The sequence below is a fragment of the Haliotis cracherodii genome, unplaced genomic scaffold, assembly GCF_022045235.1.
Source record: "Haliotis cracherodii isolate W230 unplaced genomic scaffold, xgHalCrac1.p SCAF_2, whole genome shotgun sequence".
Lineage (NCBI taxonomy): Eukaryota > Metazoa > Mollusca > Gastropoda > Lepetellida > Haliotidae > Haliotis > Haliotis cracherodii.
This window is the reverse complement of record NW_027266275.1, coordinates 72,318,686-72,336,545: the sequence shown is the minus strand read 5'-3', so window position 1 is coordinate 72,336,545 and position 17,860 is coordinate 72,318,686. Positions and strand designations below refer to the sequence as shown.

At 43.6% G+C, this 17,860-nt stretch overlaps 1 protein-coding gene and 1 pseudogene across 1 annotated transcript; one reads left to right on the top strand and one right to left on the bottom strand.

Moving 5' to 3' along the window:
• Positions 1-6,157: 6,157 nt before the first annotated feature.
• LOC139468480 (uncharacterized) lies at positions 6,158-7,459 on the bottom strand (annotated as a pseudogene).
• An 811-nt stretch (positions 7,460-8,270) lies between these two features.
• Positions 8,271-16,424, top strand: LOC139468477 (lysosomal acid lipase/cholesteryl ester hydrolase-like). The gene is made up of 9 exons (XM_071250460.1): positions 8,271-8,277; positions 10,567-10,823; positions 11,573-11,693; positions 11,918-12,113; positions 12,211-12,454; positions 12,745-12,894; positions 13,562-13,633; positions 14,122-14,193; positions 15,082-16,424. Exons 2-9 carry the CDS (start codon positions 10,707-10,709, stop codon positions 15,307-15,309), a joined length of 1,200 nt encoding a protein of 399 aa, XP_071106561.1. The 5' UTR covers positions 8,271-8,277; positions 10,567-10,706; the 3' UTR covers positions 15,310-16,424.
• Positions 16,425-17,860: the final 1,436 nt, after the last annotated feature.

Genomic DNA, 17,860 nt, shown 5'->3' with positions numbered 1-17,860 from the left:
TGTATCCCAGATCTGCAACAGATCATGTGTTCTATAGCACGGCTGTGCTGCAGATCATGTGTTATATATCACACACCATCGTGCTACAGATCATGTTATGTATCCCAGATCTGCAACAGATCATGTGTTATATAACACGGCTGTGCTGCAGATCATGTGTTATATATCACACACCATCATGCTGCAGATCATGTGTTATACATCACACAGATTTGCTACAGTTCATGTGTTATTTGTCACAACTATTTGCTGCAAATCATGTGCAAGGTCATGTGTGATATATATCACATAGATTTCTTAAAGATGTGTTATATGTCACACATAGACTTGCAACTGGTCTGGTTTTATATATCATATAGACTTGCTACAAATCCTGTTTATATATCACACAGACTTGCAACAGATCATGTGTTATATAACAGATTTGCTAGAGATCATGTTATATATCACGCATAGACTTGCTACAGATCAAGTGTTAATCTGTGCGCCGCTGATCTGTTGTCATGGAGTAATCATCTGTGATAGCACAGACCAGTGATGTGTACAAGAAAATTACCTTCTAAGATGTCTTTCAAATTCATTTATGGCAATACATACCCACAAGCTATATCTCACCTTTTGAGTGGGATTGTTATGGCCTTGTTAGAGTGGTGAAACATGTGAGGTTGTTGTAGACAATTTAGATGGTGAACCTGTTCATTTTCAAGAACTGTCAATTTTTAAGGTAAATTAGAAGTGATATAGCTTTGTGATTTGATTGACTTGGCAGTTTTGGATGTGAACATAGTTACTAGCTATTGTTGAAATAAACCTTGCTGTCATGTTTCATTTACATATTAAGTCTACTATTTTTTTGTGTCATGGTTTGGTATTAGTGTTGACATAATATGTGATATTCCCCGTATTGTGGAAACATCTTTGAGTAGTTTTCTTCCCCTCCTATTGAGCTTTGGTCAGTCTAGGATTGGGTTTCTCTCTTTTTTCTTCTTCAAGTTTTATCAAGACGTTTTCATTTATTTTTCACAAGTGCCATTCATATTGTTGATGTATGTAGATTTTGATGTTAGATGTCGTTCTGTGTAACTGATATGTTGTTTAGTTCCCTGTTATTACCGGCTGCATTGTCCTCAGCTCTGTACTGTTAAAGGTGTTGTATGTATGTGAGAGGAATCTCGACTGACCCCCAACCCGTCACGTATCCACGTCAGCTAGATGTAACCTAGTTACACTCATGGATGAAGCTTTTCATGGGAATATACATGTACCCTGGTGCTTTACCATTAGAACCAGCAGACAGTTTGACGTTTTGTCTGTAACAATATTAGTATCCCTCTTAAAGGGTGTTGTCTGCCAATCTTTTTGAGATAAATTACCAGTTATTCTCCATGTGAGATATGGTACATATTGTCCCATGTGAGATATTGTCAGTAATTCTCCATGTGAGTGATGTGGTACATATTGTCCCATGTGAGATATTTTCTGTAATTCTCTGTGTGAGATATGGTACATATTGTCCCATGTGAGATATTGTCAGTAATTCTCCGTGTGAGATATGGTACATATTGTCCCATGTAAGGTATTGTGTGTAATTTGCCATAAGGCATGTTCCATAACCCCCTACAACAGACATGGTCTATTTTCCCTGATGAAAGAGATTTCTGAAAGCTCTTTGTTCTTGTCTGTAATACCTTGGAAGCTGTTGTCTGTAATTCCCTAGAAGCTTTTGTCTAATTCCCTGGAAGCTATGTCCTTGTATGCTTGTTCCCTCCACGAGAGCCCATGGCATGTAGACCTTGAAGCTACAAACCAAATGGCAACATCACCGCCTCACTAATGCACTCAAGGGGCCATCAGTCTTCACTTCAGGGATGCCTTCTTCACACTTGCTGCTCCAGTTCTTGTAAGCACAGGCTTTATGAAATCAATGTCCCATATTTGTAGTATTTTGTGTTGAGAAAATCCAGATTGGAAGATGAGGTGATTCTTGTACAATGTTGCCTAGGGCATAACATTATAATCATTCAGCAGTGATAGAGGGGTTTGCTTCTAAATCACGATCCAACTCACTTTGATCTGGTCCCAGCACATCTTCAACATCCACACGGAAAGGTTTCTCTGACCTCCCATTTGGTCATATCACCAGCCATCTTGGAAGATGTTGTGTGTGTACTGGGAGAAGGTGGAAGATAGTTTGACCGGTCGTGTACAGTCATTGGTATCTCGATGTAAGCTAACGCCAGGTGCTCATCCAGAAATTCCATCCCATAAACTTATTTATCTATCATTTCTTCATAATGAGTTGACAGACTATCTGCCATCATTGTACATTATGTACATAGAAATTGTATGTAGCAAATATCTTTTGTATAAAATATATACAATACTATTCTGGTGTTGCTTTTAATATTTCCTTGTATGTCAATTGGCAGAATACATGAAGAGGGGAGAGAACTCTGCCGTATGTCACTTTTATTTTTTTAAATCACATTTGGTAATATTCAAGCTACATGAGGGCATGCTGTCTGAACCAGATAACATCTCCCACTGTACAATGACAGGCAATCAGCCAAGTCACAGACCACTTGATCCAGGAGGCAAGAAACTGTTGCTGGCCACCAAACCTTCACCCAGACCTCCCATGGATAACAGTGAACACAGCATACCTTGTGGTCTTCCCACCACCTTTGCAGTGCAGAGTTGTCCCCCTTAGCTGTGCCAGGATCCTGAGTTAAGGTTGGAATTCATATTCACCCAACAAAGAAATTATGATGCTTGGTCTATCCCATTGGTTTCACTAAAATGGTGAGAGGTGACTTTGGGCTTTCCTTGCAGTTAAAGCAGGTACACTGAAAACACTGTTCACTGTGGCCTTAAACCCAGTATCCCTAACTGCAGAAAAGACATCTTCGATGGTAGAGCATTGAGATTTCCATGTGTGTCTCTTTGTTGGAAAATAGGCCTCTCATCTACCTACTACATCTGTCGACTTCACAAGGTTGAAAAACATATGTCCTGGGCTTTTACGAAAAACGAGACATGTGAAGATCCGGGTTACGATAGGTCTGCATGAACCCATCTTTGCCGTAAAAGGCGACTATGCTTGTAAGAGCGGAGTTTGGTCGGCCAGACTGACTGGCTTGATTCATGCATGTCATCGTATCCCAATTGGGGGGATCGAATGGTCCAGACTCTTCATATAGCTGTAATATTGCTGAGTAACACGCACGCACGCACGTACGCACGCACACAGAAATTAGAAAATAACATTACAGAAACACAAAAGGGTATGGGGTGATAATGGGTGGACAAGACAACGGAAGGACTATGTGTAAACTGACAATCAAAAGACCATGTTGGGTGTATTGTGAGGGTGCAAACAACCAAGACGGACGACAGGGGTGTGCAGTAAACAATGAACGTTTGAGAAGATTTCATCAGTAGTGGGTCATACCCCGAGGATCAGTCAAACAGTCGTTTATAGCACGTGCAAAGGTTCGAATTAATCTCCCAATAAAAATATGAGGGAGACTTGTCCACTTCTATTGCAGCGCCTGGCCTAGTTCAGCTAACGTAGCGGGTGGCCTTTGACGTCTGCGTACACGTCTCCCGATCATGTCGCAGACGTGCTCTATGCTGGAAAGGTCAGGACTCATGGCTGGCCATTGCATTCTGGTGATGTTTTGCTGCTGCGGTCACGAGGATTATCGACCTAAATGAGGACCAGCATGGCGCGCAAACGACACAACTATTGGCGCCAGTATATTGTCTCGGTAGTACTGTCCAGTGATCCTTTACATGGACTATATGCAGTGACGTTCTGGCGGCCATAGTGACCCCGCCCCACATCTATACAGACCGACGTCCACATCTGTCATGTTACCTCACGTTGACGTTCGTTAGGATGCCTCCAATCACGTCAACGCCTATCCAGAAAGACGAGGGGAAATCTGGAATCCCTTAAAACATTGCACGAGATCATCCACGATTCTCCCAGTTTCTATGCTCTAAACACCATTGGCTAGAATGAGTTGATTTGTTAACCGGGGTACAACACGTGGTCGCCGTGCAAGCGGACGGTTTCTTATCGTCTGTACAGTAACTTAAACTCTTGAGTGGCCTGGCGTGATTTGATTGGCTGTTTGGCTCGATTTCTTGAAAGATCCCGGATTTATGTTGTTGACCTAGGGTACCCTGTGCAAGGACGATCATTAATATTTTGTGTCTGCAGACACCCGTAGCAAAGGCACACTGAAAACACTGGCTACTTCTCGCTGAGTTCTACCAGGTTGAAGCTTTCCATTAGCCGTTCATCACGTTCTGGACACGTGAAGTTCCGGGGTAGAATAGGTCTTCAGCAACCCATGCTTGCCGTAATAGGCGACTATGCTTGTCGTAAAAGGCGACTATGCTTGATTTCTTATCGTCTGTACAGTAACTTAAACTCTTGAGTGGCCTGGCGTGATTTGATTGGCTGTTTGGCTCGATTTCTTGAAAGATCCAGGATTTATGTTGTTTACCTAGGGTGCCCTGTGCAGGGACGATCATTGCATTGCCTGGCCGTGTTCAGCTAACGTAGCGGGTGGCCTTTGACGTCTGCGTACACGTCTCCCGATCATGTCGCAGACGTGCTCTATGCGGGAAAGGTCAGGACTCATGGCTGGCCATTGCATTCTGGTGATGTTTTGCTGCTGCGGTCACGGTGGGCACGAGCGTTGTCGTCTTGAATATTGCAGCAATATCACGGCGTGGGACACCAGAAAAGGGCTTCACACATTGTACCCATGTCGGGAATCGAACCCGGGTCTTCGGCGTGACGAGCTAACGCTTTAACCACAAGGCTAGCCGACCGCCCTCGAGGCGCGGGTAAAGGGAGATAGCCATTTAAGACCGGCCTACTGTAAAACACTCGAACGCTTTCAGGCCATTTTCCCGAAATATTGGGTATACCCTCGCGTAACCTTGATTCGTGGATATAAGGAAAGTTCACCCAAATTCGTGGTTTAAATGTCCGATTTTGTTTAGTATACTCACTGATCATTTAATTCATCTATTAAACTATAAGAAAATGACGATGATTCCACTCGTGACTGAAAAGTTTGTTTACCGAACCCATTTGCATTCATCAGCCATTCATGTGCACACAAAATGTGACGTCACCTTGACTCGTGGATTACGTAGAAGATTATTGTATCGCTATGTACGAAAGCCCAGTACCGTAACTGTGTAATATTTTTTTATGAATTCGAATCTATACCTACCAGCATTTCTGTGTCGGCTCCAAAACGAATCTTGTCAATAAAGTTATGTACACTATTTACAGGTAAGTTTGTGTCAGTCCTACTCTTCCGATGGTTTGCATGGCAGACCATGGCAAGGGCAATAAAACGTGTCATGCGTCCGAAGCACGCGCACTGGACAACAATACTGTAAGTGCACCCAGTGGTTACAGTCATGATACATGCACTGCCCCCATTGTACGAAAAACAGTGATGTGCATTGGGCCAGTTCAGCGGGCTGAAAGTGATGACATTAAAAAACAAATGCCGACACACGCAACATGTTTCGTCATCGGATATTGGCGAATCCTCACTGTCATTGCCGTATAGTAGATTGATCGCACCGGATGGTCCCGCTGCTGGCTCGGTGGTACTTTTATGTTTCTTTTGAGATTGTTTAGCTGATGTATGTGGCTTTGCTGGTCGTTTCTTTGTTGGTACTGGCTGTTTAGAAGTTGAACTTTTAACATAATTTTTAACTTGAATTTCTATCTCTGGTTCAGTTATGGCTTTGCCGCTACCGATCTTGTGGATAGATCTACGTGGTTTTCTTTGCTTCTTCTGAACGACGGGAAGCTGGTCAACAAAGAATTGGGTTTGGTCAAAGTTAGTGACGAGATTTTCTTTCTCAACGTTAGGGTTGGAACGTGGGCTGTGTACGTCGTCAGTAGCTGGTACTTGCTGCGACTTGTCTTCAACGTGTGATGCGTGGATAAAAGCAGCTGGTTGGAATGCAGATTTATCAATCATATCTGGCGAAAAGGGATTGATTCCAGACTTTCTGAATGCCGACTGCAAGTGACCAGGCGTTAAAGCAGCAGAATATGCCCTGCAGGCTACGGAGGCGATGTTATATCTGTTGACTGCGGTACCATCAGACTTCAACAGCTTGTGACATTCGGCATTGTAGATTTTTGTAAACTGACCGAAACATCCCACGTCCATTGGCTGGAAAATATTGAGCCGGGAGGACAAACAACACAATATTGTGATCTTTTGCCCAGTCTATCAGAGACGGAGAAATGTGCGACTTGTGGCCATCGTACAGAAGAAGCAATAAAAGGTCTATTCGGCGTTGCTGGAGATGCATATCGAATGAAATGCCTGTCCAAGTAATCTTGGAATATATAACACCATTTGACCATCCCGATTCAGAAACAGTTCCTTCACTTCCCGCTGTACAGCCTTCGAGCAATTCACTGCGCATTCTAGCACCCGCAAATACAAAGAAAGGTGGAATAAATGTGCCCAGAGCGTTTCCACATCCCAAAAGTGTGACGACAGAAGATCTCTCCGAAGAAATCTCGTAGGCCACGGAATTTCTTGAGCCAACAATTTTCGGTGCGACATGGGACTGGTTGATTCCTTTCTCGTCAACGTTATAATTTGCTTCTGGTCTTGATTGGAAACCGTATTTGTCCATAATCATGGCAAGTTCATCAAAATATTTGTTGATGCATTGCTCTGAACTTGCTTCCGTGAGAGACTTGGCACTTCTAACTTTCAACTCCGGCCATCGCTCCAACAGACCAGATAACCACTTGACAGATAATGGATGGGACAGGTCACGTTTTCCTAACTGACAAGCAAAGTTAGACCCTAATTGGACAACCTCCTTCCTGGTATATCCGTATCCGATGGATGCCATGTATGTCACATGGTCAACAAGTCTAGTTTCCTGCTCCGCATAAAAAATTGGAGTTGCACCTGACTTGACAGTGTCAACATTGATCTTGCCTTTTATCCTGTCTCTCAGTGTTTGCTCGGGTACAGAGGAGTTTAATGCCGCTTTATGAACTGCAACTTTATTGTTTTTGACTTCCAAGTAAGCATGACTTCCAAGTAAGCATTATTCAAAGCTGTAGGCGAATAACTTTTGTATCCCTGTCGCGAAGGCGTCGGTGAACCCTATGAAAATGAAAAAAAAGCTATACGAGATGGCCCGAAAAGGTTTCCATAGATTTATAATTTTAACAGAGGGCAGCATCTCAAGTCACGTGACTTATGTTTATTGACATCTAGACAAGCAGGCGACGTGAGATGAGAAGGATGGTGCTTACGGTATATATTTTATTTGATGTTTTGTAAATATGAAATTTGGTATTAGTGATCTAGGGCTATTTATCTCAGTGTTGGACATTTGGTTTTTCTGTACTTACGTGTAATGCAGCGATTCGGAACATTTTGTCAGCAAGGCGTGGCAGTGTGTACATCAAAAGCACCGCTGTGTGACGTCATACGAGACTTAATTAACGAGATATCACGATAATTACCGCGATCCACGAATCAAGGTTATCCACGAAATTACGTAACGGTACCTATGGGATGAGAATTTCCATTGTATCCCCTTAATCAGAAAAGGTGAATGTTCGAGTGGATATCATGGTGTCTGGCCACTCTGACGTGTGTATGACACGGAAATAGAAGCTCCAAGCGCATGCCGGTTTCAGACACGGACTGTAAAATGCGGAAGATAAGGCGAAATCAACATAAAAGATACTAAAATACTTGTCCTGCAGCATGGATACGTGTGCTCTTTTGTGTCACTGTCGGCCCATTTTTTAAAATGCAAATCCAAAATACACGATAGATCTTCCCATTTTGAATATAGAACAAATATGGCGAATAACAATGAAATGTCTGAGCGAGAGAGATAAAGTAATGTTCGGACCCGGAAATTGAAAACGGAACTGAAAAATAGATATTTGCCCCTTCTATCATCAAACATTCATTACATTTGGAAGTATCGTATTCAGTGTTCAATACTAAGAAGTGATATACGCACGTCGTATAACTATGAAACTATACCGTGGGACATTGATTGTTTTTGTGAAGTTTCTTTTTCAACATTTCACTGATTATTGATGATGTATGTCAGAAGCGACTGTGTTGACAATGGTGGAGGTAGAAGGATGCGAGATCGAGAAATCGACTAGGAAAGCGAGACAATGTAAATTTTTACGTCAGGTTTCAGCTAAGGTGAAATCAAAAGTTCAAGCAGGTGGGTACCTTATTCCATCGGAATAAGATGTGAAAAATCGCCCAAAAATGGCAATTTGTTTGTAAACAAATCATCAGACGTACACACAGGTTAAGAACATCAGGGTGATGGTAGTACTGTCCAGTGATCCTTTACATGGACTATATGCAGTGACGTTCTGGCGGCCATAATGACCCCGCCCCACATCTATACAGACCAACGTCCACATCTGTCATGTTACCTTACGTTGACGTTCGTTAGGATGCCTCCAGACACGTCAAAGCCTATCCAGAAAGACGAGGGGAAATCTGGAATCCCTGAAAACATTGCACGAGACCATCTGCGATTCCCCCAGTTTCTATGCTCTAAGGTCGCCGTGCAAGCGGACGATTTCTTATCGTCTGTTCAGTAACTTAAACTCTTGAGGCCTGGCGTGATTTGATTGGCTGTTTGGCTCGATTTCTTGAAAGATCTCGGATTTATGTTGTTTACCTAGGGTACCCTGTGCAGGGACGATCATTAATATTTTGTCTGCAGACACCCGTAGCAAAGACACACTGAGATCACTGGCTACTTCTCGCTGAGTTCTACCAGTTTAAAGCTTTCCAATAGCCGTTCACCACGTTCTGACGACCCCTTCCCAATCTGATCACAAATACTGCATTAAAGCAAAAATAGAGAGCATACGAGTTGCTGTGGCTACTATAGGAAAAGTTACCCGTGAAGATCCGGGGTAGAATAGGTCCTCGGCAACCCATGCTTGCCGTTAGGCGTTAGGCGACTAACGGGATCGGGTGAACATGCTCGTTGACTTGGGTGATGCATGTCATCGATCTCAATTGTGTGGATCGATGCTCATGATTTCAATCACTGGATTGTCTGATCCAGACTCGATTATTTTACAGACCGTCGTCATATAACTTGAATATTGCTGTGTGCGGAAACAAACAAAAGAAGGAATAAAAGTCAACAAGACTAATGGCTCAGAGCGATTTAACGACCTTTCACTTTAGTGGCAATATCAAGAATGACCCTCTTCCCACGTTCACGGAGGAAATACTTGGTCCACGTGCATGGTTAGCGAAGCGTTCTATCTCGGGCAGTCATATTTCAAACACAATCTTTCTACTGACGACCGATCATAATGTTTCGATTTCAAGAACCCCTGATATTTTGTCTGAAACAAAAGTACTCAAAGACGGCGTTCAAGCACTCTACTCACTCTGTCTGAAAAAGAACAAGAAACACATCTCATTTCGCACAGAGGACAGCCAAAGCATCCATTTCTCACCTGCAGCTAAAGGGATATGAGGATATTCTATCCTAAATAATGAATTATGTATAATTATATAAAGCCAATATTTGGGCCGTAAAGGTAAATTTGGTTACCCGTCAACATATCACGTTAAGTTGTTGTACACCCAATACCACGCTTCCTGTAGAAGTAGGCCATTGGTATAATACACCTTTGACACCCTGGGCGGACGCGACAGTCCATATCGCCCTTGACCAAGGAGCTAACCATACGTAATACTGAGTTGTTAACTCACCGGACCAAAGCGTAAGCACTCAGCGATATTCCAGCTATATGACGGCGGTCTGTTAATAACAGAGTCTGGACCAGACAATCCAGTGGTTGACATTAGCCTACATCATGAGCATTGATGTACGCAATTGGGATACGATGACATGCATTAACCAGTCATTAACCAGAGTTAGAGAGCCTGGCCATCCGATCTCGTTAGTCGCCTCTTACAACAAGCATAGTCCCCTTTTACGGCAAGCATGGGTTGTTAAAGATCTTTTTTAACCTGGATCTTCACGGGTGATTATTACATGTATAGTATAACCATGCATAACCTGTGCCATTCTGTATATTACAGGATTAATATCCATACCATCATTATGTACATCGTACCACTGCACTGTACTGTGTGTGTGTGTGTGTGTGTGTGTGTGTGTGTGTGTGTGTGTGCGCGTGTATGTGTGTGTATGTGTGTGTGTGTGTACTATGTATACATGTACTGTGTACTACTGTTAACAGTTGCCAGAACATCTATAACAAAACGGCAAGGTAGGAGAGTGATCTTGTTTGGCCAACTGGAAATAAACATTTTAAAATTGCGGACAAGTTTGAAATAATCGTATAAATATTGTCAGATATTGACAAATGTTTCTTTACAGTCGCCCCTCAGCAGAAAAAAATATAATTTGATAGAACAATGTGTTTGAGAGTAAATCAATAAACAAAAATAATAATTTAACTCGGATTCCTATAGTATTTTGATTACCTGTTGCCGACCTCGGTAGAGAGCGGCACAGATAGGCGTGAGAAGGAACAACACAACAACCTTCTTCTTTTTGTGGGACAGCGGCCTGTAGTTGGACTGATATCAGGCGACACGTGTCGCCACAACTTGGACCTTACCAGACTCGGGAGGACATCCATCATGTTGCTAAGTCTCGTCACCCTGGCAACTGCCGTCGGGATCGTTTCCCCGCAGGATGTCCCAGTCACTGCACCGCACTTCCGGGTACCCGTCGACCCGGAGGTGTACATGGATGCTGTAAGTAAAAAAAACCAAACCTTTGTCCCAAAAGCTCAATCAGTGAAAGAAACATATATTTCATGGACATTCTATTGCAGTAAGGGAGGAAGGAGGGGAGGAGGAGAGAGACGAGTGGCCCAGTTGTTTGAGGCACCGCGCTTCGTTGTGCAGAGTTATGTCCCTTAGGTACACTATAAAGTTATTATTGTGGGTTTGAATCACAGCTTTGCCTCGACTTTGTTTCACCGCGCCTGTGGATTTGACCAAAATTGTAGACCTGCATCATTTCGGACTTTCCTCACTCATGAAGCTGACACGTCGCGACACAACGCAAATTCTGTTCATATCGTAACACCACCCAACTCACTGTATTACAGTAAGACGAGATACTGTACAGTACATGATGCCGAGTGGTTCTCGTCTGACGGGCTTTCCAGCACTTAAAGGGGAGTCCCTATGCATGCTGAACACTGCCGTCTACCTGAGGAGAGGGCCTTAACTGACTATACCGGACTTTCCTAGTCAGTTAACAGCCTTGCCTCGGGAACATGGAACACTATACATAATGTGAACGTTGTGTACATGACTATTATATAGAAGCAAAATTGAAACAAGAGGGGATGGGGGTTGGGAACAATTCGTCAGATGATACAATATACTTTTTAATGTCTAAAGGAAGCATATTTGTTACGTATACTTACTTACACCCTCTCGGGGACATAAAAACCTTTGTGTCTGTGACTGTTCGACTCCCTCGTTGTCCCCAGACGCAGCTGATCACCAGCAAGGGCTTCCCGTGTGAGAACCACTACGTCACTACAGAAGACGGATTCATCCTCAACATGCAGCGGATCCCTCACGGCAGGGGAGACAACTCGTCGGGGAAAGGTAACAGATGCGTCTTCATGTGCATTATAAAAACAACAATGCCACGGTGAATTTCGTCATTTCGTCGGTCCTTACGTAACAGGTAGATGTCTATAATTCATGCAAGGAATAAGTTGTTATCCTAAATTTATCGTGTGCAAAGGAACATGACCCCAGAACATCACCAGTACGTGACCAGGTGAATTGTCTCAACTTACTCAGGTCTGTTACTTTATTGTTTAAAGCCAAGCGCGCGGTGATGCTGCAACATGGCCTTCTGGGTAGCTCACCTAACTTTCTGGTGAACTTAGCCAACGAGAGCCTCGCTTTCATCCTGGCCGACGCTGGTGCAGACGTGTGGCTGGGCAACGTGCGCGGGAACACTTACTCTCGTGCCCACAAGACGCTGAAACCATCGGACAGGAAGTTCTGGGAATGGAGGTATATATACAGACGTACAAATATTGATAAAGTTAATGATCAAAGTCCACGCGATCCACTCAAGTAAGCTTACAACACACAATACTAATCTCCGCAGTTACGACGAGATGGCGAAGTACGACCTGCCCGCCATGTTTGACTACATCGTACAGACGACCGGGCAGCCCCAGGTCCACTATGTCGGACACTCTCAGGGGACACTCATCGGCTTAGCGGGCTTCAGTCAGAACAAGACTCTGGGTCAGCTGGTCAAGACCTTCATCGCCCTGGCTCCAGTGGCGACCGTCGGACACATCAAGAGTCCACTCAGACTTCTGGCGCCGTTCTCGAAGGAATTTAAGGCAAGCTTTACCCGAATGTGTTGGAAATACGAGTTGGTATTTCTGTGGTGGAAAAATATCTGTTCCCGAAAATGCTGGAAAAAATGTGTCCACAGGTTTTACAAAAATCATAAATAATCCTTTCACAAGAAATGCACAATATGCTGTGGGTCAACACGGAACTGTGTGGCTTATATGTGGCTTGTGTTTATATTTTATATTGTGTGTCTGACTGAAAAAGATATTCTGCCTCAAACGAAATCCCCGCCAAGACGTGATCGATGTTTTATATATTCCTGGTTTTGTTTCAGGAAGCCTTTGCTTTGTTAGGCCACGGCGAGTTGCTGCCGAGTAATAATCTGACCAAATGGCTGGCGAGAACCATGTGTAAAGATGTTCCTGTCCTCTGCGAGAATCTGTACTTTGTCCTGAATGGCTTCGACTACCGGTCATTCAATTCTGTACGTCTTTGTCTCCCTGGCTGTGTACTGATTCTGGGTGTCAAGGGTTACGCCATCCTCGGTATTCCTAGGTGTAATATCTTCATTCTATTGTGATAAATACAAATGACCCATTTGCCAGCAAATCTTCGTCTCGGAAGTGACGTCACCATCGTCATCTCCCAGATCACAACTTTTTGCAAGGAATCTCTCTTGGCAATGAACTTAAATTAACTACCAATCAAAGGGACTCAATGAACGAGAATTTGACATTGGTTACATTTGTGTCCTAGATGATAGATTAGGGTAAATTGGGACTTAAAGTACACTCGGGGGTATATATCATCAGGGTATGAAACTCCCCAAAATTTCAGCCAGACCACAGGACTGGCTAGCTGGCCAGCCATGACCAAAACCTGCCTGCCCACTATAATCATATGTTTCTCAGGATAAGCTAACGGGGTTTCTTTTTGGTTACATTTTATCATTAATCTTTACATGTGAATTAATGCTTATCATCGGGAAATATTTAGAATATTTTCATATATGAAATATAACCCGACCGTCGGGCAGGGGGATTTGAAAAACTGGCAGCCCGAGTTGAAATCAACCCGTCTCGGACGGTCGGGCAGGCAGGTATTTCGAACACTGATATCATGTAAATAATATCCCTGTATCGTGTTTACAGTCTCGAGTTCCCGTGTATATGGCGCACACACCCTCCGGAACCTCCACACAGAACATCTTGCACTTCGGACAGGTGAGCCATGAAGACGTGGACAGTTTAGACATGAAACCATGGTCAGTTGAGACATGAAGAGTGGGGTCGGGTAGCCTAGTGGTTAAAGCGTTCGCTCGTCACGCCGAAGACTCGGGTTCAATTCCCGACATTGGTACAATGTGTGAAGACCATTTCTGGTGTCCCCCGCCGTGATATAGGTGGAAAATTGCTAAACGCGGCGTAAAACCATACTCACTCACCCACTGAGACATGATGAGATGGTCAGGTGAGACATGAAGACGTGGTCAGGTGAGACATGAAGACAAGGTGAGTTGAGACATGGACATGAAGACATGGGCCGATGAGACACACACCTTTACGCCAATGTATAGACATGGACAGGTGAGACACTGGTCCACACCCATATATTGATTGACAGCTGAGACACTGGTCCTTTCATCGTATATAGACAGGTGAGACACTAAAACTGCAATCGTGCTTCAACAATCTCTCACTTTTCTTCACAGGGCGTCAACTCCGACAAGTTCCTGATGTTCGACTTCGGGTCCGCGGCTGCCAATACGGCGCACTACGGACAGGTGAGTGCAACCAATCAGGGCCCTGTCCCACAAAGCAATCTTAGCGCTAAGATGATTGTAACTCCCATACTTTAACATAGGCTTACGATAGTCGTAGCGCTCCGTCCTCAACCCCGCACCACACACGCGCCATCCGTGTCAAATCTCATGCATAGGCGGATCCACGGGGGGGGGGGGATTTACATCTGCTAAAGACTGTTCCATATTGTTATGCTTTGTCAAGTTTATTAAAATCTTAGAGAACAGTGTCTTCTGGGAAGTATATCGCACAATGTTCTCTACAGTCCTTTGTAAATATTATGTCTTCACAAAAGAAGTCATATTGAAAAGATATCTTTATTTGTCCATAAATCTCAAAATGTGAAGCATACTTAAATGTGTCATAAAGTACAACGTGCTTTCCTCTTTGAAAGCAATCGGTTTATAAGGATTAGCAATATCCTATATATGTACCAACATCATCTTTCACTGTTGTTATATTATTCTTGTATATGGCCAACTGGCTTCACGTACAGAAATAAAGAATTGAATACGGTTGTGATGAATAGCACGTGGTTTGATGCCAGTGTGTTACTACTATTATTATTTACTATAGTAAATTACAAATACGATGTGATTCTAGTTGATGAGGTGATTGGTAGGCTGATGGGATGAAATAACCTTGGCCTCAATCCATGTCAAGTTTCTATATGGACCCGTTATATCAGAGGCAGTGGGTTGGCCTAGTGGTTAAAGTGTTCGCTTGTCACACCGATGGCTCGGGTTCGATTCCCCATATTTGTGGTGTCCCCCACCGCGATATAGCTTGAATTGCCACGCCGCCTACAGACACTATCACATGACACAGATGCAGTCAAATACACTACAGGGCAATGACCTCTCTTCCAGGCCACGCCGCCTGCCTACCGCCCGGATGAGATGGACGTGCCCGTGGTGTTGTTTAGCGGAGGAAAAGACTTCCTGGCAGACCCGGATGATGTCACGTGGATCCGGTCTCAGCTGAAGCACATAGTGGGAGATCACGTGATCCCTCACTGGGAACATTTGGACTTCACTTTGGCTATGGACGCCCCGGTTCTCTGTTACGATAAAATTAAACGGATTGTTTTTGGTTGATCAAACCACATCTTAGACTTGGTTATTATGCCAGTTATTTCCCGGTATCTGTACTGTGGAGGTAGTGCCGTGTGGGGCGCAGGTCATAGACGATTGCCACTTCTAAGACCCACGATTTTTGGTTATGGTTCAGATAGATCAACGGTCATAATCAGGGCGGATTTGGGATTCGAACCCACAATACACCGTCCCCTATGCCGCCCTGAGTGACTGCATTCTTCCAGTGCTGTATTCTGTACATGGTGTACGACACTGACCATGCAGTACGGTCACCACTATCGGACAATGATAATGATGACGATACTTTATTTCCCGACAAGGTAATTTTATGTACACGTGACAATGTTAACAGATTAAACAAATGTGACTTCACATGTGACTGTTAATTGGGATAAAAGATCCAAGAGCTCTTTGTTTGTAACCGTGGCAATGAGTGTAGGTTCATGACTTAACAAGTGGTCTGGATCAGATAATTTTTTATGAGTAAGTTTAGAACACGTTTTTGATATGAAATGATCCGATTGTCAGAAGGTACTCTGGCAATACAGCTTGCTGATAAAACAATTTTGTTAAGACGTGATTTGTTATGAGGCTACAGCTCTATCCCAGCACGAAACATAAAATGTTAAAACAATTTCAACAAACCATAATTATTATTTTGACGTCAAAGAAGACAATTAACAAATGAAACACTTCACATTGCTCAAGCTGGTCAATTTGACCAGTAATGTCCTCACATTGGAATCCCTCAGTATCTATACTTGAATATACTCAAGCCCACGCCCGTTGTATTTTTAGTTAAAGAAATATATTTTTTTCACTTCTAACCTATATAATTATGAGTGTTTGGATTTGAACCAGATAAAATGATGTAACCTAGTGACACTCATGGATGAAGCTTTTCATGGGAATATACATGTACCCTGGTGCTTTACCATTAGAACCAGCAGACAGTTTGACGTTTTGTCTGTAACAATATTAGTATCCCTCTTAAAGGGTGTTGTCTGCCAATCTTTTTGAGATAAATTACCAGTAATTATCTGCCATCATTGTACATTATGTGCATAGAAATTGTATGTAGCAAATATCTTTTGTATAAAATATATACAATACTTTTCTGGTGTTGCTTTTTATATACAATACTTTTCTGGTGTTGCTTTTCATATTTCCTTGTAGGTCAATTGGCAGAATATATGAAGAGGGGAGAGAACTGTGGCGTATATCACTTTTGTTTTTTTACATAACATTGGGTAATATACAAGCTACATGAGGGCAGGCTGTCTAAGCCAGATAACATCTCCCACTGTACAATGACAGGCCATCAGCCAAGTCACAGACCACCTGATCCAGGAGGCAAGAAACTGTTGCTGGCCACCAACCCTTCACCCAGACCTCCTGGATAACAGTGAACACAGCATACCTTGTGGTCATCCCACCACCTTTGCAGTGCAGAGTTGTCCCCCTTAGCTGTACCAGAATCCTGAGTTAAGGTTGGAATTCATATTCACCCAACAAAGAAATTATGATGCTTGGTCTATCCCATTGGTTTCACTAAAATAGTGAGAGGTAACTTTGGGCTTTCCTTGCAATTAAAGCAGGTACACTGAAAACACTGTTCACTGTGGCCTCAGTACCCCCAACTCCCTGCAGTCAAGACATCTTCGATGGTAGAGCATTATTGAGGTTCCCATGTGTGTTCTTTGTTGGAAAATAGGCCTCTCATCTACCTACTACATCAGGGGCGGTGGGGTAGCCTAATGGTCAAAGCGTTCGCTCGTCACCCGAAGACCCAGGTTCGATTCCCGACATGGCTGGCTTGATTCATGCATGTCATCGTATCCCTATTGGGTGGATCGAATGGTCCAGACTCTTCATATAGCTGTTATATTGCTGAGTAACACGCACGCACACACAAATTAGAAAATAACATTACAGAAACACAAAAGAGTATGGGGTGATGATAATGGGTGGACAAGACAACGGAAGGACTATGTGTAAACTGACAATCAAAAGACCATGTTGGGTGTATTGTGAGGGTGCAAACAACCAAGACGGACGACAGGGGTGTGCAGTAAACAATGAACGTTTGAGAAGATTTCATCAGTAGTGGGTCATACCCCGAGGATTAGTCAAACAGTCGTTTATAGCACGTGCAATGGTCCGAATTAATCTCCCAATGAAAATATGAGGGAGACTTGTCCACTTCTATTGCAGCGCCTGGCCCAGTTCAGCTAACGTTGCGGGTGGCCTTTGACGTCTGCGTACACGTCTCCCGATCACGTCGCAGACGTGCTCTATGCTGGAAAGGTCAGGACTCATGGCTGGCCATTGCATTCTGGTGATGTTTTTCTGCTGCGGTCACGGTTGGCACGAGCGTTATCATCTTGAAAGACTAAATGTGGACCAGCATGGCGCGCAAACGACACAACTATTGGCGCCAGTATATTGTCTCGGTAGTACTGTCCAGTGAGCCTTTACATGGACATATCCAGTGACGTTCTGGCGGCCATAGTGACCCCGCCCCACATCTATACAGACCGACGTCCACATC